Genomic DNA, 22,288 nt, shown 5'->3' on the forward strand with positions numbered 1-22,288 from the left:
ATGTATCTGGGTGTGGAAGATGCCTGGGGCACATTGTTTTGCCTATGTATGTTGTATAGAGATGAGCGAGCACCAAAATGCTCAGGTGCTCGTTACTCGGGACGAAAATTTCGCAATGCTCGAGGGTTCGTTTCGAATAACAAACCCCATTGAAGTCAATGGGCGACCCGAGCATTTTTGTATATCGCTGATGCTCGCTAAGGTTTCCATTTGTGAAAATCTGGGCAATTCAAGAAAGTGATGGGAACGACACAGCAATGGATAGGGCAGGCGAGGGGCTACATGTTGGGCTGCATCTCAAGTTCCCAGGTCCCACTATTAAGCCACAATAGCGGCAAGAGTGGGCCCACCCCTCCCAACAATTTTTACTTCTGAAAAGCCCTCATTAGCAATGCATACCTTAGCTAAGCACCACACTACCTCCAACAAAGCACAATCACTGCCTGCATGACACTCCGCTGCCACTTCTCCTGGGTTACATGCTGCCCCCCCCCCCCCCGCACGACCCAGTGTCCACAGCGCACACCAAATTGTCCCTGCGCAGCCTTCAGCTGCCCTCATGCCACACCACCCTCATGTCTATTTATAAGTGCGTCTGCCATGAGGAGGAACCGCAGGCACACACTGCAGAGGGTTGGCACGGCTAGGCAGCGACCCTCTTTAAAAGGGGTGGGGCGATAGCCCACAATGCTGTACAGAAGCAATGAGAAATATAATCCTGTGCCACCGCCATCAGGAGCTGCACACGTGGGCATAGCAATGGGGAACCTATGTGCCACACACTATTCATTCTGTCAAGGTGTCTGCATGCCCCAGTCAGACCGCGGTTTTTTATAAATAGTCACAGGCAGGTACAACTGGGAATCCCCAACTCCGCAATGTGAATTCCGTGTGCACCCACAGCATGGGTGGCTCCCTGGAACCCACCGGCTGTACATAAATGTATCCCATTGCAGTGCCCTGGACAGCAAAGCTAACGTCAGATTAAATGCAGGTGGGCTTCGGCCCACACTGCATGCCCCAACCTGACCAGGCTTTTTAATTCATAGACACAGGCAGGTACAACTCCCTATTGTGAAGTCCCTGTGGACCGACAGCATGGGTGGGTGCCAGGAAGCCACCGGCGGCACAAATATATCCCATAGCATTGCCCATCACAGCTGAGGTAATGTCATGTTTAATGCAGGTGGGCTTCGGCCCACACTGCATGCTCCAGTCAGACTGGGGTTCTTTAGAAGTGGACACATGTAGTTACAACTCCGTGTGGACTGACAGCATGGGTGGCTCCCTGGAACCCACCGGCGGTACATAAATATATCCCATTGCAGTGCCCAGCACAGCTGATGTAACGTCAGCTGTAATGCAGGTGGGCAAAAAATTACTAGGATTACACTGTAGGCGAGGGCCCCCAAAAATTGGTGTACCAACAGTACTAATGTACCTCAAAAAAATTGCCCATGCCCAACCAAGAGGGCAGGTGAAACCCATTAATCGCTTTGGTTAATGTGGCTTAATTGGTAACTAGGCCTGGAGGCAGCCCAGTTAAAATAAAAATTGGTTCAGGTGCAAGTTTCAACGCTTTAATGAGCATTGAAACGTATAAAAATTGTTTAGAAAAATTATGACTGAGCCTTGTGGGCCTAAGAAAAATTGCCAGTTCGGCGTGATTATGTGAGGTTTCAGGAGGAGGAGCAGGAGGAGGAGGAGGAATATTATACACAGATTGATGAAGCAAAAATGTCCCCGATTTTGATGGTGATAGAGAATGATGCTTCCATCCGCGGGTGCAGCCTACGTATTGCTTAGGTATCGCTGCTGTCCGCTGGTGGAGAAGAGAAGTCTGGGGAAATCTAGGCTTTGTTCATCTTGATGAGTGTAAGCCTGTCGGCACTGTCGGTTGACAGGCGCGTACGCTTATCTGTGATGATTCCCCCAGCCGCACTAAACACCCTCTCTGACAAGACGCTAGCCGCAGGACAAGCAAGCACCTCCAGGGCATACAGCGCGAGTTCAGGCCACATGTCCAGCTTCGACACCCAGTAGTTGTAGGGGGCAGAGGCGTCACGGAGGACGGTCGTGCGATCGGCTACGTACTCCCTCACCATCCTTTTACACTGCTCCCGCCAACTCAGCCTTGACTGGGGAGCGGTGACACAGTCTTGCTGGGGAGCCAGAAAGCTGTCAAAGGCCTTAGAGAGTGTTCCCCTGTCTGTGCTGTACATGCTGCCTGATCTCCACGCCTTCCCTGCTACCTGGCCCCCGGAACTGCGCCTTCTGCCACTAGCGCTGTCGGATGGGAATTTTACCATCAACTTGTCCGCCAGGGTCCTGTGGTATAGCATCACTCTCGAACCCCTTTCCTCTTCGGGTATCAGAGTGGAAAAGTTCTCCTTATACCATGGGTCGAGCAATGTGTACACCCAGTAATCCGTTGGGGCCAGAATGCGTGTAACGCGAGGGTCACGAGAAAGGCATCCTAACATGAAGTCCGCCATGTGTGCCAGAGTACCTGTACGCAACACATGGCTGTCCTCACTAGGAAGATCACTTTCAGGATCCTCCTCCTCCTCAGGCCATACACGCTGAAAGGATGACAGGCAAGCAGCATGGGTACCCTCAGCAGTGGGCCAAGCTGTCTCTTCCCCCCTCCTCCTCATCCTCATGATGCTCCTCCTCCTCCTCCTCAACGCGCTGAGATATAGACAGGAGGGTGCTCTGACTATCCAGCGACATACTGTCTTCCCCCGGCTCTGTTTCCGAGCGCAAAGCGTCTGCCTTTATGCTTTGCAGGGAACTTCTCAAGAGGCATAGCAGAGGAATGGTGATGCTAATGATTGCAGCATCGCCGCTCACCATCTGGGTAGACTCCTCAAAGTTTCCAAGGACCTGGCAGATGTCTGCCAACCAGGCCCACTCTTCTGTAAAGAATGGAGGAGGCTGACTCCCACTGCGCCGCCCATGTTGGAGTTGATATTCCACTATAGCTCTACGCTGCTCATAGAGCCTGGCAAACATGTGGAGCGTAGAGTTCCACCGTGTGGGCATGTCGCACAGCAGTCGGTGCACTGGCAGATGAAACCGATGTTGCAGGGTGGCAGCGTCCGTGTGGGACTTGCGGAACTGTGCGCAGAGCCGGCGCACCTTTCCGAGCAGGTCTGACAAGTGTGGGTAGCTTTTCAGAAAGCGCTGAACCACCAAATTAAAGACGTGGGCCAGGCATGGCACATGCGTGAGGCTGCCGAGCTGCAGAGCCGCCACCAGGTTACGGCCGTTGTCACACACGACCATGCCCGGTTGGAGGCTCAGCGGCGCAAGCCAGCGGTCGGTCTCCTCTGTCAGACCCTGTAGCAGTTCGTGGGCCGTGTGCCTCTTATCTCCTAAGCTGAGTAGTTTCAGCACGGCCTGCTGACCCTTGCCCACCGCTGTGCTGCCACGCCGCGCGACACCGACTGCTGCCGACGTGCTGCTGCTGACACATCTTGATTGCGAGACAGAGGTTGCGGAGGAGGAGGAGGAGGGTGGTTTAGTGGAGGAAGCATACACCGCCGCAGATACCACCACCGAGCTGGGGCCCGCAATTCTGGGGGTGGGTAGGACGTTAGCGGTCCCAGGCTCTGACTCTGTCCCAGCCTCCACTAAATTCACCCAATGTGCCGTCAGGGAGATATAGTGGCCCTGCCCGCCTGTGCTTGTCCACGTGTCCGTTGTTAAGTGGACCTTGGCAGTAACCGCGTTGGTGAGGGCGCATACAATGTTGCGAGAGACGTGGTCGTGCAGGGCTGGGACGGCACATCTGGAAAAGTAGTGGCGACTGGGAACCAAGTAGCGCGGGGCCGCCGCCGCCATCATACTTTTGAAAGCCTCCGTTTCCACAACCCTATACGGCAGCATCTCCAGGCTGATAAATTTGGCTATGTGCACGTTTAACGCTTGAGCATGCAGGTGCGTGGCGGCGTACTTGCGCTTGCGCTCCAACACTTGCGCTAGCGACGGCTGGACGGTGCGCTGACAGACATTGGTGGATGGGGCCGAGGACAGCGGAGGTGAGGGTGTGGGTGCAGGCCAGGAGACGGTAGTGCCTGTTTCCTGAGAGGGGGGTTGGATCTCAGTGGCAGGTTGGGGCACAAGGGGAGAGGCAGCGGTGCAAACCGGAGGCGGTGAACGGCCTTCGTCCCACCTTGTGGGGTGCTTGGCCATCAAATGTCTGCGCATGCTGGTGGTGGTGAGGCTGGTGGTGGTGGCGGCTCCCCGGCTGATCTTGGCGCGACACAGGTTGCACACCACTGTTCGTCGGTCGTCTGCACTCTCAGTGAAAAACTGCCAGACCTTTGAGCACCTCGGCCTCTGCAGGGTGGCATGGCGCGAGGGGGCGCTTTGAGAAACAGTTGGTGGATTATTCGGGGGGCGCCATGGCGGCACGGGGAGTAGGAGTGGGGGGGAGAGGGAGAGAGAGAGGGCTCCCCCCTGTTCCCCGCTGCTACCCCCCGCACCGCCACGCCTCTCCCCGCCCCCCGGCGCCCCCCGAATCTTTTCACCCGAGTACTGAAGTACTCGAAAATGGCGGTACTCGGGCGCGTAAGTACTCGAAACGAGTACGTTCGCTCATCTCTAATAGACAACTGTGTCTCATCGTCATCGTCCTCCTCACCCACTGAAAGGTCTTGAGACAGTTGCCGGAAGTCCCCAGCCTCATCCCCCGGACACTTTCAAAAGGTTGGGCATCAGTCACGACAAACTCCTCCAGTGGGAGAGGATTCGGAACCCTTGCTGCCCATTCTGGGCAGGGGCCCGAGAACTGTTCCTGGGAGTCTGACTGCTCCTCAGAATGTGTAATTGTAATGGAGTGAGGAGGCTGGGAGGAAGGAGGAGCAGCAGCCAGAGGATTCAGAGTTGCAGCAGTGGACGGCGCAGAACTCTGGGTGTTCGATAGATTGCTGGATGCACTTTCTGCCATCCACGACAGGACCTGCTCACACTGCTCATTTTCTAATAAAGGTCTACCGCGTGGACCCATTAATTGTGAGATGAATGTGGGGACGCCAGAAACGTGCCTCTCTCCTAATTCCGCAGCAGTCGGCTGCGATACACCTTGATCAAGAGCTCGGCCTGTGCCCACACCCTGACTTGGGCCTCCGCGTCCTCGTCCTCTAGGCCTACCCCTACCCCTCAGCGTGGTGTATTACCAGTAGTGCAGAAACAGAACGCTGTAATTAAATGTGCTGCTTATTGGCCTGTGGTTGGAGGCTGACTTCGCTTACGGAACGCACAGCAGAGCCAGGAAATAATTTTGCGCAAGCCTGCTATAACACTTAGCTGGCTGCGTATGAATTAGGACAACTACCCACAGCACAGACCCAGTACACTGAGGACGATCACAGGCAGCCCAAATAGATTTTTTTTCCAAAATGTTTTTGGAAAGGCCCACTGCCTATATTCAATAAATATGTCTTCTGTCCCTGCCTCACCACCACTATTGGCCCTGGACTATGTATAATTACTGCAGGGCACAATGCTCTGCACGGCCGATATACAAAAAAAAAAAAAGTGCAACACTGCAAAAAGCAGCCTCCACACTACTGCACACGGTTAGATGTGGCCCTAAGAAGGACCGTTGGGGTTCTTGAAGCCTAAAATACTCCTAACACTCTCCCTATAGCAACTCCAGCAAGACAGCACTTTCCCTGATCTCTGTCAGAACGCATCTGTGGCGAGCCGCGGGAGGGGCCGATTTATATACTCGGGTGACACCTGATCTCGCCAGCCACTCACTGCAGGGGGGTGGTATAGGGCTTGAACGTCGCAGGGGGAAGTTGTAATGCCTTCCCTGTCTTTCTATTGGCCAGAAAAGCGCGCTAACGTCTCAGAGATGAAAGTGAAAGTAACTCGAACATCGCGTGGTGCTCGTTTCGAATAACGAGCATCTCGAACACACTAATACTCGAACGAGTATCAAGCTCGGACGAGTACGTTTGCTCATCTCTAATGTTGTGCCAACAGTTAAGTACGGTGAAGGTCCCGTTATGGTCTCGAGATGTTTTGTCTGGCATGGACTCAGTCCGTTTGTTGAAGAGGCAATAACCATGAACATGAACGTGTGCACTGACATTCTAGATAATCATGTGCTGCTGACAATGTGGCAATACTCAGCCATACTTCCAACAAGACAAGGCGCCTTGTCACAAATCCAATGCTGTTTTATGTAGGTTTGCAGCTATGAATGTTCCACAATTGGACTGGCTGTACAGAGTTCCGACCTGAACCTACTGAACATCTTTGGGATGAACAGAAACATCGAGTCAAGAAATATAAATAGTGCTCATCTGCTTTGAGAGAACTCTCCTCACGTTTGCAGGATGAATAGAGGGAAATACCAGCCGAAGTGTATCAGATATTAGTAGACCGTATGCCATGGAGAGTATCCGTTGTTACTGGGACCATAGGAGGCCCCATTAGGTATTAACATTTATAAATAAATATTACTTTTGATTGTTGGTCAGGTGTCCAATAACTTTTGGTAGACTAGAGTATGTTGAAGGTGGAGTGCCACTTCAATATCACTGATTGATTTAGTTATTTATTTTTCTATATATTCTTGAAACAAAAGATTTTTAAATATCTCCTATTGAACAAACTAACATATATTCTTACAATGTGGTGACGAGCTTCCTCGGGTTAATCAGATCCTTTCTGGATGCATGTGACTTTTTGGAATGACAGACGTGTTCATAAATGATTGCCCTATTGGTTGTTGATTTTTGTTGGGGATATCCAGACTTTTGATTTCTAATGACTTCCATTTGAGTGAAGCTGACAAGCCGGGATTACATGAAAAAAGCTCTATCCACTCCCATAATTCAGGGCAGTGGGGTTAATGACCCCTACTAGTTTTTAATTCAGAGACACGTCCCTAGAGAGTCCCTGAAGGAGGCTGCTTCTAGTCTCCTCTGATTGGGTCTGGCAGCTTTGTACATACCTAGGCCTTCACCTGTCACTGCACAAAGTTTGCATTCAGTGCTATGAGAGAGACACTGTTGTGAAGAAAGTGAGGGCAGTCAGTAAAAAAAAAGTGCTATGACAAATACAGCGAGGACCGTGTTTACTGCGCAGCTCAGAGTTATCTCTGCAGAGACTCAGCTGGTCCAATATAACCTTTTACAGGTAAACTACATATTTCCGGTACTTCACACAGGCGTATTTCCATAATAATGGTGATTAGTTAGACAGACAGATGAATAATAATATATTATATTGTGCATGTAAATGTGTGTATATATACAGTATATTAGTGCAGAACAAGGTATAGTCAAAAGATGACATTCGTTGGAGGTGCTGTCTTAACATACTTACTTGACCCTTTTTTCTTTTTTTATATTTGTTTTTTTTTTGTTCCCATCTTACAAGAGCATAAACTTTTTATTTTTCCATCGACCTAGCTGTATGAGGGCTTGACTTTTGCAGGACATATTGCATTTTTCATGGTACCATATGATGTACTAAAAAGCTTCTAAACATTTTTAAGTGAAGTGAGCTGAAAAAATGCAAATGCGCCATCTTTTGGAGGGGGTTCATTTTTACAGTGTTCACGATGCAATAAAATTGGCGTGAACTTTATTTTGTGGTTCATTGCAATTATAGTGATACTAATTTTATATAGTTATGTTTTTCTACTCTTAAAAGGTAAAGAAACTTTTCAACAAAAATTGCTTTTTCCACCGCCACATTCTGAGACACAAAACTTTTTAATTTTTTTCATCGATTGGGCTTTTTAAGGGCTCCTTTTTTGTGGGTTGAGCAGAAGTTTTTGTTAGTATTATTTTGGGGTGCTTATATTTTCATAGTTTTTTTTTTCCAGTATTTTTGGGAACAGTACTAACAAACAACCCTGAAATTCTGGCATAAATAGTGTGATATATTTAGTATTTGGATCTTAACAAAACACAACGATGCCAAATATGTGTTTTTTTTCATTGTTTATATTTTATTTATTGGAAGAGGGGTTGGTCTTTTTCTACATATTTATTTATGGTCTACATAGGGGAATTGAACTTCTGAACACTTGATCGCTAGTACTATATACTGCTATACTTCCGTATTGCAGTATATAGTCATTTTCTTTGCTGCCTATTAAGTTCTGCCACAGAAAAGGCTTAATAGGCATCCATGCATGACAGACCTCGGAGCCTACATTAGTCTCTGTGTTGCCTTGCAAATCTATCTGTAACCTGCTACTACATCCCGGGAGGGAGAGGGACAACGGAACACATCTCCTCTAGCGGGGTGTTTAGATGTCAGTTTTGATCATCAGCACACATCACTTGTCCACAGGAAAGGTGGTCAATGTATGACTGCTAGTATTACAACTGCCGGTACCCCCAGAGTTCCTGCACTGAGCAGGGGGTTGGACCATATGACCCTGGAGGCCCCTTCCAACTCTACAATTCTATGAATCTAGCTCACAAGAACTGCACACCGCAGCCCCATCTAATATATAGAGTGGCAGTTTACCACAACGCCATTAACATTTATGGGATAGATGGAAATAGCTGAGTGATGCACTTGTCTATCTTCATACACCGTGAATAGAGTGGTGGTTACAAATGTGCACCATTGCCCTATTCACAAAGGCAAATCTAGGTACGCTGCTTTTGTGGTCCCAGCGGTTGGATTCCCAGTGAGTGGGATAATCTCTTTAAAGGAGTCATACTAGAATTTCAAGTTATCTCTTATCCCCAGGATAGGGAATAACTTGCTGATCAGTGGGAGTCTCACCGCTAAGACCCCCCACTGTTCCGAGAACGGGGGGCCCATGTCCTTCTTTCTCCTCACTGCAGGCTTACTGCACCCCACAAGTGAGGCGGAGACTGAATAGAGCACTGGTCACACTAGCACACAGAGACTGCATTCACTTTCAGTGATTTTTCTCAGCAAGAGAAACCAAGTAATCCTGCAGATATGATACCTTTTAATGGCTAACAAAAAGATATGTTGAAGCAAGCTTTCGAACCTACTCTGGTTCTTCTTCAGGCTTAATCGAATAGATCCGAAGAAATATATATATATCACATACATATGAAAAGGCACAGACATAGAGTGATTAATTTGCACCCAAAACAATACCAGAACAGGGTGAGCCGAGGAGTAAATACTTCATTAGTCCACTGATGAGGGATGTGAAATTTTTGGGGTCTCTAAATTGCTATCTAAAAGTGGGACTGCAGAGATGGCTCATTGGCAAACGCTCAGGTATTTTCGGCAGCCCCATTATAATGAATGGAGTGGGGGTCGCACATGCACGGCCAGCGCTCCATTCATTCTGATGTCATTGGGCGTGATGTCATTGTGATGTGGACATGGGACCCACGTTCTTGGTGAGACCCCAACGATCAGTAAGTTATCCTCTTTCCTGTGGATAGGTGATAACTTGTAATTCTGGTACAACCCCTTTAAGGAAGGATACATCTGTGCATACTTTTATATATAAATGTGTGTATATTTTAAAAAATTTATGACAATCTGTCACATGACAGCCCAACTGACTGTAATGGGGTCTATAAGGTGTCCGCCATTTTACCAGATAAAATAGCCTAGCCTGCCGCACTATTTTGTCTGTTGATTTTGACAGAATCTGCGACAGAGACACAAAATGTGAACACAGACGAAAATAAATTTGCTTGTTTATTTAGAAAACCGTTCCTGCTATAGTGGTGTTGGGTTTGAGATCTACGATCCCTCTTTTTGAGCGATGCATGGATTGTTAAATCATGAGATCTATCTGTTGAGAATGGTTAGAGTGATTAAAAGGAAAAACAATTACACAAATTCTCAATGCTTGGATTAATTATGCAAAATGTCTACCAAATGAGTCTCTCAGTTTACCTGAATTAAAGATTAAGGATCTTTCAGAAAACTGACACATCAAAGCTGTTAAGTAATAAAATGATTCAGGATTGCAGACACTTAATTTTTTTTTCTTCATCCGAAGTCCCTTCACCCACACAGTGCATGTAATTCATTGCTGGAAGTGATGTTGATTGAGCTCTACAGATTTGATCAACTCTTTGTTCTTGAGATCATCACAGTGACATCTGTCCTGATAGTATTAGCAGAGAATATATATAAAATAAGTGGTACCCTGTAATCTGATTTCTTGTGCTTGGGACCAAGATCCAATTAAATTATCAGATGGGAACACTGTACAGACATAACATGTATATCACTTATGGTCTGTGTCTGCATTTTCACCCGAAAGGATCTCCCCGTCTTATTTAATTCTTCACTGTAGCTGTAGGTCGAGTATCAGGGAGCAGAGGAGCAGTAACGTATGACAATGGTATCTCTGGAGAATAAATGTCCTACCTAATGACCAACAAATACAAAGAAGTGACTAGTAGAGAACACTATGCAATTTAGTGGAAATTTGGTTTTACTCCTAATCTCCGGTTGATTCACCAATTGGCACTTGGGTTTGTGATGGAGGAGATGCGTTGTATGTCAACATGTTTCAGGACTGTATTAGTCACATATGTGTATAGACTGATGAAAGCACTAGTGCAGGTCTGAAACTAGTTTCATTATACGCCTTCCTTAGGCTAACTACACACGGGCGAGCGGGAAACGCCTCGCATCTCAACTTTGAGGTTCCGATCCTCTAGCGCGAGTTTCACCTGCTATAGAGGATCAGAAGTGTTTCCAAGTGACTTTAATAGAAGATCTCACATTGCACGGCATGCAAGCGCCATGCGATGCATTAAAGGTCCCATTGAAATCAATGGGCGATGCATTCCGAAGAACACGATAAAACAATATATAGATCAACGGACTAGCACTCCAATCAAGGAGGTTCTAAAGTTGATGTAAGGTGTTCTATAGATATACAAGAATGGATAAGGTGGGATTTACTTGGTATGGAACACCCGTCATATGACAGGCGTCCACACCGTTAGTTCTGGAAGGCCTTATAAATGTATCCAAAGGACACTACAAAGACAATACCTTAGGATTTATGCTTTGATAAAGGAGCAAGATCAGCTCCGAAACACGTTGCACTTTATTGGCTCAGCACCGACCCCTGTTTGTGTCTACATTCATTTGTCTGCTAGTAAACAAGCTGTAATTGAAAACCTCCAGGACCTGTTCTGGTTTTTTGGGGACGAACCTGGATTTAGAGGAGTCCTGTTTTAACACAGGGCTCCTCTACGAAGTAAGTTCTACTATTCTTAGGCTGCCTGTCCATGGGCGATTAAATCACCCGCAGATCACGATCTGTAAAGCTTTCCATAGCATTGGTATGGAAAGTGTAATGCCGGCGTCCACAAGCAGAGAATTATAGTGATTCTTCTCTCGCGGGATTTAAATCGTGGCATGCTGTGATTGCCGCAATTCTCCGCGGTGACCCTATCTGTTAGATAGGCTGACGGAGGAGACCTGTCAGCTCTCCCCTCTACTCCCCCGCGGCAGAATATCGCTAGTGATATTCCGCCTTGGCCGTTGACAGGGGGCCTTATTAATAATTATTGGCCCCTAGTCTCTCTGTTATCAAAACTGCTAAGGAGCGCTGGGTTCTTTCTACCTTATCCTATTGAAGAACACTATAAGGCAGGGCATGTATATGACTCCATTCAATAGTATGGGGTTCATTTTTCTGCAAGATTTGTGCATCTCGCAAATCTTGCACGAGTTTCTCAGCCGTGTGAAACCGGCCTTGGCAATAAAAAAAAAAAAACACATTTCAGGACTGCACTCATGTCAAGCTATATACAGTACATGTGTGGATACTGTAGCCCTGAAACACGTTGCCTAATACATCTATCAAGAATGCAAAATAAATCAAGTAGTACATCTACAGGGTGATTCAAAAGTCAGAGCCACCCGGAATATATTCTAAACGAAAAGAAGTTCAAGTAGGAATCTTTGTATAACACTTAGACGGATAGGGAAAAACTTTTTGGCACTATTGTGGTGGCTGTTGGCCATTTTGGAAGCAGCCATCTTAGATTCAGCCCAAGAAACTTAAATGAATAGGGGGTCATTGGATACATGATTGAAGAGTAGAGTTATGGATGTTGTCATGTTACTGACCTTCAGGATGATCTCAGTTGTGCCCTAGATTGTGATCGTCATCTTCTGGTATCTGAGAAGACATACAATTAGTGTTTTCCATACCTTGTAATTTAGCATAACTCTTTTAATAGTAAGCATACCATCTATAATTCGAAAAATGGTTGCAGGTATTGAACAAATGAATGCATCTCGATCAATTTCTGATCAAATTCTACCTTAAATCATGTATCCCATGATCCCTGTCCATTGAAGTTTCTTGGGCTGAACCCAAGTTGGCTGCCATCAAGATGACTAACAGGCACCACCATAGTGCCAAAACCTTTTATCCCATCCATCTTCTTCCAGAAGATTTTCTGGCTTACTTTTAATCACCCTGTATATTGAAACTAATATATAGCTAATAAATGTATACGCTGTATATGTACATGTAAATTCCAATAATTCAGGACATTGGGGACTGTCATAGTGGTGAAATTCTGAACTCTCAGACCACATACATATCTACAGACGTAGCATTAACTTTAAATCTGGGCTTACAAACATGCAACATGCGCTCATTTCGTACAGCAGTATGCACTCTTGAGTGGATATTCAAGGACTACGTAGATGTACACTGAACAGCATTGTCAATCATGGAGCATATGCTAATTAATGGCGATAGTACATATAGATTAGAGTAAAATAATTTGCGCAAGTGGAAAATTACAGCAATAAACAGTGACTAATATAAGTAACTCCTTAGTAAAGTCCCTGAATCTCAAGTCACATGCTTCAGGCCTCCTGCACACGGGCGCATTTGCATTGCGAAATCCGGAGCGGGATTCCACCTTCGGATTCTGCAGCAAATCCTGCCCATAGCATGACCTGACAATACGCGATTTTCCTGCCCATAAGTGAAATCGATTGCGATTTTCTGCTTGCGGGGGAGAAATCGTAGCATGCTATGATTTTGTGCGGGCCTGTGTGAATGCTACAGGCATTTTGTGAAGTGAGTCATTGTATAGAATGCCTAGGCAGTCTATAGAGTGAAAAACATGAAACGTCAAAGTATGAAATTAGGACTATTTGAAATGTTTCCATTCTATGCAATGCGAAAAGGCAAACCAGCAAAGTGCACCGAATGCTGTCAGAACGCGGGTACCTTTCTGCTCGCCTTACTTGGTGCCCTTTGCGCTGCTGCCAGTCTGCCAACCCATTTTAAGCGGACGACCTCCATTGAAGGCAGTGGAGGCTGTCCGACCCGCAGCTCATCCATGGACTGCGGGTTGGATCATCGTCAAGCGACGGAGCGGGAAAAACAAATATTTAAAAAAAAAAAGCTGTACTGCGCATGACCGACAGCGAGCGTCCACAGTCATCCGTAATTCAGATTTTGCCGGTACGCGGGGTCGCCGGCCGTGGTCAGTTGCTAGATTCCGCTGTGGTTTCCTGCATGCGGAATCCAACTCGGCCGTGTGCAGCCGGCCTTAGTCAGAAAGAGAGAGTGAAGCAGCGGAGGGCTCACCAGCTTGGGGCCCTTAGGGACTCAAACGCACATAGGTCAATATTGTTATTTGTTTTTGGGTTTTTTTCAGTAAAAAGTCCTGTGTTTTAGTTTTGCGTTTCTTGCTGCATTTTCATATCCATCTTTTTTTCCATGAAGGCCTTTTCATGACTCTTTTCACACTTTGCATAAATAGTACTTGGTGTTCTGCATAATGTCTAGGTGTTCTGTACAATACTTAAGGATACTTTGCCTACACATTCTACACAATGCCTGCTTTTTACACATGGCCTATAACGTATATAATATATAAAACAGATATGTGTATCAGGAATAGCACTCAGAGTATGTCTTTGCAAAATAATTACATTTCAGGAGTAAATGTAGAGGAGACTCACCTGGTGCTAGCGGTCCCATCACCCCAAACAGGGGAACTGACCGCTGCACCTTAGAAGTTGATCCCCGGCCACAAATGTGTCCCTTCCCATAACCAGACATAGCCCTCTGGTGAGCTGCAGAACCCAGCCTCCAGGTCCAGAATCACACGTTTTCATCCATTAAGGAGCGCAGGAACAAAAACACATTTTCTTATCTTACTCATATATAATACATAGTGCTTTGGAATATGTTGGTGATCTATAAAGATTATGATGATTCTTTTTTTCCTGTCCACATGAATGTTTAGCCATATGTAAAAAAAAAAAGTTTCTTCTTCTCAACATGGGTGTCAATCATTAATTAAAAATATTTTAGTAAATATGTGTCTTTACATTGAGGAGAATATTCTGCGTGTGTATAATACAAGTTCCCCCAGAATGTAGCACTGCTGCCCCTAGGGACAGACACAAGAATTACACCTTTCCTAAACTAAACAATGAAAACAATTAATTGACAGGGATGTGTCGGTTGGAAGTAGGAGTCTTAAATTGACTTTCTTTGGGACATCCTAATGTTTGGAGGATTTGCCTTGGGTGGATTTGGAAAGGGCAATAGGTCTAATGTGTAGGGTCACACGTTTACTCCCTGCAGCAACAAAGTGGCACAGGGTTTAGCCTGCCGGATATCAGTGTGCAGATTTTTATGCCCAGTTCTTTTAGTTTCTTTGCTTTGGTTAATTGTTCATTGTGGGAGTTTTACCCCATTTGGTTGACACAGAGGTTAAACAGACGACTCCTTCTATTCACATTGATGCTCTAGATAATGAGTATTTACAGTGTAATTTGTCAACACATCTGAAGGTGTCTGTTACCAAACGGATTTTTTTCTCTCCAGAAACTGGGAAATAGTAAAAATTAACCTGTAATTTCTTTTCTTACAGAATTTTTTTTTGTCTACAATTTTAACTCTGTATTACTCTGTCCTTAATTGACAGTGGTCAATCGAAACGGCTTTTCAAGTAGTTAAAATGTTTTTGAGAAACCTGGGTGACCGTGAATATGGCCAGTATTTCAGCTCCTACATGAATTGTGATCCAGCTTTCTCAGACTTCAGAATGACAAATCTGTTGTCACTTCTGGTACGGCCAATAAGGACAATCAGAACTGACAAATTCCGGATCAGAACACTGAGTCCAACTCGTGGGCAGGAAATCCGGATCTAAACAGTCTAATGTAAGAGGACTTTAACCGAATGCAATGAGAAACTGAAATAATGACAACTTAGTATATCAAAATGGCCCGAACAGGAGTAGCCCCTGAAACTGAGAACTCGTCCCAAAATGAGCGAACCCCACTGTAGGAGCGAAGCTGGGAACCGCTGCACTGACGACACCTAGCATCAAACTCTAATCCACTGAGACTTAGTCCAGCTGTCCACGGGCATTGCGATATACCGCCAGGGGAGCACTAATGTCACCGCGATTTTTCCGCGATGAACCAATCATTAAGATAGGTTCATCGCGGAGAATTATGGCGTGCTGCAATCTTTATACACAATCGAAAAATCTCTGCGATTTTCTGCTAGAGTACATCAGGCTGCGCTTTTCATAGTTATCTTCTGGAAAGCGTTCATTGCCTTACCTGCATGCGGATTATCACCGTGGGTAACGCAGCGAAGTATCACCCGTGGAAGATGGCCTTAGGCTGTATAGCACTGAGCTAAACTGTTGCAGAACTACAAGACACAGGTCTACTGAGCACAACAACAGTAAACACACTGGTACAGCACCAGTACAAGATGTATAACTGGAATGCTATACACAAAGAAACCAGTTTATATACCATTACTCAAGAATTGATAGGCTGACTGGGTTGGAAGACAGCCCAGCCAATCAGTGCTGGAAATGTAGAGGGATGTTAATCTCCCGGTATCCAGCACTAAATGGCAATGTGCATGTGCTACCCAGTGCATCACATGGTCCAGGGATGGCTTGTCACCGCTGACCACTGCAAAACCTGGAAGTCATCACGCTGTCAGCGCCGTGACTTCTATCTGTGCCGCATGCTGCATTACATGGAAGGTTTGTCTTTCAGTTGTATAGAAAAGCTGGTCGTCACCTCCCCAGAAAGAGATAACTAACAAAAGGCTTTGACTTGACAGAAGAGATGGAGTTAGTGGCCTGTATGTACCGTTCTATGTTTTAAAAATATTTGATGTGAAATATTTTATGAAGAATATAAAAGTTCCTAAAAGAGCAAAAAAAAACCTTCCTTCTGAATTACTCTATTTGCAAATATACAGAAGTATATCGGATATAGTGCTGGGTGCTACCATAGACCCCGAATACACTGTGAACGCTTCTCAGAGCTCTATATATCATATGAAGAATTGTGTTCTCCTAAAAATATCTGGTGACTTCAAGCTACCAGAGGTCACTAGGTCACTTCCAACCTTAATTGTAAATGACTTATCCTGTGATGACATCTCTCATAATTCTATTTAATTGAGATGATGTCATACAAAGCCCCTCCCTATTTAATCCCTTTTCAATCTTCACAAACCATGAACATCTTTAGAGTTGGGTGCAAAACTCCAAAAAGACCTAATCCAATAAGGTAGAATGAGAAGGTACATCCAGCAAGTGAAGACCTTTCACCATTAGCAACGTTTGGATGGATTGGCGTGAGAAAGTTTCACAGAAACCAAAACTTTGCTAATGGTGAAATAAAAGCGGAATGTGCCGTCTCCCACTACTTTATTGGATATGGACTTTTTGGAGCTTTGTGAAATGTGCACCCATATAGGTTTCACAACTTCAGCGCTGCTGTATACATTGTGTTTACTGATTGGAGAGTTGGGCAGATGGCTACTAGGAAAACTGCTTCAGAAAAACACCTCTGCTAGTAAGTCCATCTGTCGGACACTATGCTAAGATATTATTGAATATTTAAAAAAGTTCTTCAAAAAGTTCTGCCATTATTGAATCCATCACTTGAGTCCAGACATAAGACTGCTGGTCTCAAGATTTAATATATGTTGTGTCACATTAAAATCTACATAGATAAACACAGAACAATCACTGTCTTGTGTATAGAAGTAACCTGCGGACAATGTGCTGACCCCAGAAGGCCATGGGTCACAACACATCAGGGCAGGCCGATGACTGCTAAATGGACTTCTGTGCATTTTATCCTGTTCGGATGATATTCATTGTAGCATCTTGATGTTTTCATGTTTGTTGTTATCTCATTTTTTAGGTGTTATTGCTTTTTGGAGGTTTTTAATCTTAAGTCACTGTGCATTGAGTTGAGCTAAAATCTTGTCTTCCTGTAATGTCTTGAAGGCTGTCCTAGATATAACAACGAAAAAGTTGAAGGTCATTAATTTCATTTAGCTCTTTGTCTGCAGTGCTGCTGCGGCTTCCAAAAGTTCTTCAGATTAATTGAACTTTTGAACTGTGATGATTTGTAAAATTCTCTATTCCAGCGTGCGGCAGTCCAGGCAATACGATGGAAGTTCTGTGCAGAAGGGGCCATTGATACGGGTGGATCGTCTGTTTGTATTCAGTCCGTATTTGTTTACTGACTGAATACAGGCAGCACGCGGACCCATTGAGTTAAATTGGTTATTTAGACGTGTGTCTTTTACACAGACTGAGGGCTCTTTCACATGAGAGTGTTGCTTTGACGCCAAGTAGGTGCGTAAAAAAAACAAAAAACAAATCCATGGTTTCCTATGGGTTCTTTCAGATGAACGATTTTTTGACGCTCCGAGATTTCTCTCAATCAAAAGAAAGGACATGTCGTATTCTTTGATGGCACAGCGCCGCAGAAGTCTATGGGAGCTGGCCGGCAAAGGGAGGGGCGGGGGAAGGGAGGGGGGAGCCGCGACGTGCTCGCTGCTATTTGTTCACCCGATTTTATAGGCCCATTTAGACACAACGATTATCGCTCAAAAGCCGTCTTTTGAACGATAATCGTTGCATGTAAATGTGCCCATTTTTCAGATTTTTGCTGAATGACTCTTTTCAGTTCGGCTTGAAATCCGTCGTTCAGCATAACTGTTGATAAGACGGACCGCATGCTGTGCTTTGCCCGGCAAGCGCTGATAACAGCTGATTGCATTGTATCAGCTGTTCTCAGCTGTCAGCCCTGCCAGCAGAACAAAAGGAATTTATTCAGAGGCCAGCGGGCGGTTCTCTAAATAAATTCAGATCTTCGCGGCTCACATGCTACTAATTGGTACTAATCAGAATTAGTACCAATTAGTAGGTTACGCGAAATGATCGCTCAAAAACCATCTTTTGAGCGATCATCTTTGCGTCTAAATAGGCTTTAACACTCAGATAGCCTCTCTGTTTTAGTGCAGCTATCTGAGCAGGGAAACAACGCTCATATAAAAGAGCCCTGATACTGCACGTAAAATAAATTGCAGCGTGTCCTATTTTGATCTGTATTCACGGGCCAAAATTAGTCATTCAAGTCTAGGGGTGCATTAAAAAAAGCACACTGACTGCTTTCTCAGATGACTGCGCAATTGTGCCCGCTTCAGTATAACGTATTTGCGTCGTGAACAAGGTTGATGAGATAGATTTTCATGCGTATTGTTACATACTTTTTGCTCACGCAGGGCCAGTTCACATGCACACGCAAGATAACCCCATCCTAATTTAAAAAAATAAAGCTTAACGAGGTCAAGATTTGTTCTGTTATTCACACAATTGCGCAGGGTATTGCGCATTTTCCTGCGTTTTGCGTGTCTATTTGCGTATCTCCCATAGACTTCCATGAGGGCCTTTTGCTGCGCAATATACAAGAAGACAGAGCAGGACCTATTTTTTTGCACCCGTACGAAATGTTTGCGCAGAAAAGTTCCTGTGAACAAATCCAGTGACCTCAACGGGTTCTATTCTCTGCGCATTGAGTTTACATTTTACGCTCGCAGAAACGTGTGCAAATACAGTTGTCTGAAGGAGCCCTGAACATGCATTAGCATCTAGGTTTACTGCATTTTTTTGCACATCCTGCTTGGGTGGGTTGTGACAAAACTATTATTACTTGGGCTGCATGAAAAATGGATGACACACAATGCGGATATTAAATGCACTTACACAGCAAAAACACATGTAACCTGCACATACTCATACTGTGAAAACTGCATTTTCAACATACTAAAATTGCCTGTGCCCATGTGAATGAGCGCCAAAGCTTCGTACATAATATGTATGTTCACATTTGGCCTTTCCAATTTTGCTGTGATAAAATGCTGGCCGAAAATCGCGTCCATCTGATGAATTGGATTCCAACGCATACGTTCAGATGGGCGATTTTCCGTTGCTTAAGATCCGCTGGCTGAAAAAGATAGCGCATACGGAGCGCATTCTGGCCAGAAAAGTTAGGTGTGGACGTATCTTTCGACTGGAATATGCCGGCCGGTCCCATAGACTCCTATGGGAACCTATGAGAGCTGCCAGCAAAGGAAGGTGGGAGGGAGTTTATCAGCGTCTCTGCTAAACTCCCTCCCCCTCTCCGCCCCTTGCCAGCTGCTGGCACAGGGAGGGGGCGGGAAATGAGCATACTAGCTTTGCTAAGCTCCCGCCCCCTCCAATTGCTGGCAAACGACAAGGGGCGGGAGTTTAGCACACTAGCTGCCACCCCGCCCCCTCAATTTGCTGACAGCTCCCCACCTGACGTATATGCGTCGCAGCCTCGGCTGTCTGGACAGGCGACAAAACGGGAGATGCAGCAAATCTACATGGAAAACTGAACTGACAGAGCTCAAACTTGGTGCAAACAGCAGCCAATGAGATCGTGGGCTGCTGCAGAATTTTTAATTTTTTTTTTTAAAACTCAGATACACTTTAAGCTAAATGCAACAATTCTGCCATGATTTGTACTATCAGGTATCTCTGCGTACATTAGCAATCATTGCTCAGTACCTGTATATACAGTAGTCCTTCAGACACAATAGGCGCAGGGCGAGCTGATTTTTCTGGATTATTGAATTAACTGAAAACAAAGGGCTTCAGCAGCCACATTTCCATTCTATACACACAGATATCACACTGTCAGATACACATTGTATGTATTAATTCTCCTTATTTTATAGGTAAGCTTTAATCTTTGCAGATACAAAACTTCATCATTTATGAGGATTTCTATCCACACAGTCCATGGTCCAAGTCTCAGTAATGTTATTAGTATGTAACTACTTTGTAGAGGGCACTGGAGGCGAGGGAATTAGTTTCTCTCAGCATTCTCCTTACACAATCTAAAGATCTGCTCCCATAACGACTGGTAAAAGATCTGACGGAATTGTCTATTTGTGTGCAGGCGGGAGGTTCCCAGGTCATTTTCACAAACCCGCTGGAGATTGTCAAGATTCGCTTACAGGTCGCCGGAGAAATTACTACAGGCCCCAGAGTCCGTGCTCTCACCGTGCTCAGAGACTTGGGCTTCTTCGGCCTTTATAAGGTGAGTCCTATATATTGTATAACTATGTCTGTTAAGAAAGCGTAAATTACCCATAAAAGGCTAATCGGGCACCACGTATAATAATGTGGCAGAAGAAAGAACATACTGCAGTGGATTATATAGTTAGGAATGATTGAGGTATGCCTGACATTGGCGACATTTACACCCCCCCAGTAGGGTAGGACAAGCGTGGATCCAAAAAGAAGCCTTCACGGCCATTTTTATTGTACAAATACATCTAAATTGCTCCCATTAGAGCATCTCATATAGTGTTAAAGGGCCCAGTTTGGAAGAGTTTTGCTCAACTATGACATTTTTACGGTATATAGGGAAAAGGGGACAATAAATGGTGGTCGAGTGTGTTAATGCTTCAAAAAAACTTTTTTGCAAAAAGTGAAAAAGAAGTTAGCAAAAGTAAGTAAAGTACTTTTAACGCTTGCTGCAGGGTGCCAAAGCCTGTTTCCTGCGCGACATCCCTTTCTCTGCTATCTACTTCCCCGTCTACGCACATTGCAAAGCTCAGTTTACTGATGAGCAAGGACACATAGGAGCCTTACAGCTACTGACAGCTGGTGCCATCGCAGGTAAGACCTTATTTTTAGATGTTTTTTTCCCCTCCCCTTAGTAAGACAACTCTGTTTTTGTTAATAGAGAACATGAAAATTGTCCTCATCAGCCCGTTTATACAAAAGCAGTATCAGTCACCAGCAAGGAGCAGTAAATATATGCTCTCGGTAGGTGATGTCGTTGTGTTAATGAGCGCTAATTACATTAGCATAACTGGTGTAAACAGCTTAATGTCGTTCTGCGATATGGTGCAGCATTACGGGTGTCCATCTGTAGGCAAGCTGCTGTCAAAAGCGGCTTCTGAGATGTTCAGGTCGGTGGAAAATATTTTGGTAGAGAAAACAAGGCGGCTGATTACCTGATGTGTGTATGGGGTTGTACACTCAAATTGTCACCGTTAAGTCAACTTTTGAACAGCGTTGTGTAGTTACTGAAGGTGAACCGGCTGAACCCAAAATGATAGACTAACACTCTTTCTGTCTTTGGGAGAATTAACTTTGTAAAACTGTTAATGCGGCAGGAGGGCGCAAAAAGATATGGCCAAACCCTTTACTGAAATTATTATCCAAAGCGAACACTTTTTACATGTATTAATATTTCACAAAAGTGCTGAGCTTATTGAAAAGTTTGCCAACTGTATGATCCCAGCAGAAAAGCTTCAGACTCAATACAGTGGAAAGTAAAGCAAACACTCCCCCACCCACAGGGTAGCTGCAGTCAGTCTTGTTGTCTGGGAAGTATGGAAATTGGATAATTTTGCTGGATCGCATAACCTTCATACTACCCTTTTGCTGACTAGAACTCGGCAACATTGTCCATACCATAAATGTATACTCCCCTTTTTTAGTCTAAATTTGCCACTACTTCCTGTCCCTGCTCCTCCCTTTAAACCTCTATTGATGTAAAGAACAATGTTCCTATATTGATGATGGAGATGCATTTCTTCCATGTGCTAATTATGTTCCCTAGTTCATAGGATTAAAGGAGTATTCTGGGCTTTTACTATTGATGACCTTTCTTTGGGAGAGGCCATCAATAGTTGATCGGTGGAGGTCCCCGCAGATCTGCTGATCCTTCAGCCTGCTGTCATTGCTTCAGGGCTGGATGTCATCATCGGTGGTCAGGGCCTAAAGTGAAATAGACACCTTCACTCCTATTGAAATCAATGGGAGCGATGCCTCCTGTTACACCTCCAGTTCCGACCACCGATGACGATATCACAGCACTGACCGCAAGTTGGAGGATCAACTGATCAGTGCGGATCTCAAGCAGGGACCTCTGCCCATCAACTATTGAGGACTTAAAATAAGGATAGGTCATCAATAGT

General features: G+C 45.1%; 1 protein-coding gene across 1 annotated transcript in view; it reads left to right on the plus strand.

Annotated features, from left to right (window-relative positions):
- The window catches only part of SLC25A12 (solute carrier family 25 member 12), a 144,108-nt gene that overhangs the window by 112,605 nt on the left and 9,215 nt on the right, over positions 1–22,288 (plus strand). Inside the window, exons 14-15 of the mRNA XM_066575859.1 lie at positions 20,254–20,394; positions 20,840–20,978. Coding sequence (XP_066431956.1) covers positions 20,254–20,394; positions 20,840–20,978 — 280 coding nt within the window. The remainder of the gene's footprint in view (positions 1–20,253; positions 20,395–20,839; positions 20,979–22,288) is intronic.

The sequence above is a fragment of the Eleutherodactylus coqui genome, chromosome 8, assembly GCF_035609145.1.
Source record: "Eleutherodactylus coqui strain aEleCoq1 chromosome 8, aEleCoq1.hap1, whole genome shotgun sequence".
NCBI classification, from domain to species: Eukaryota; Metazoa; Chordata; class Amphibia; order Anura; family Eleutherodactylidae; genus Eleutherodactylus; species Eleutherodactylus coqui.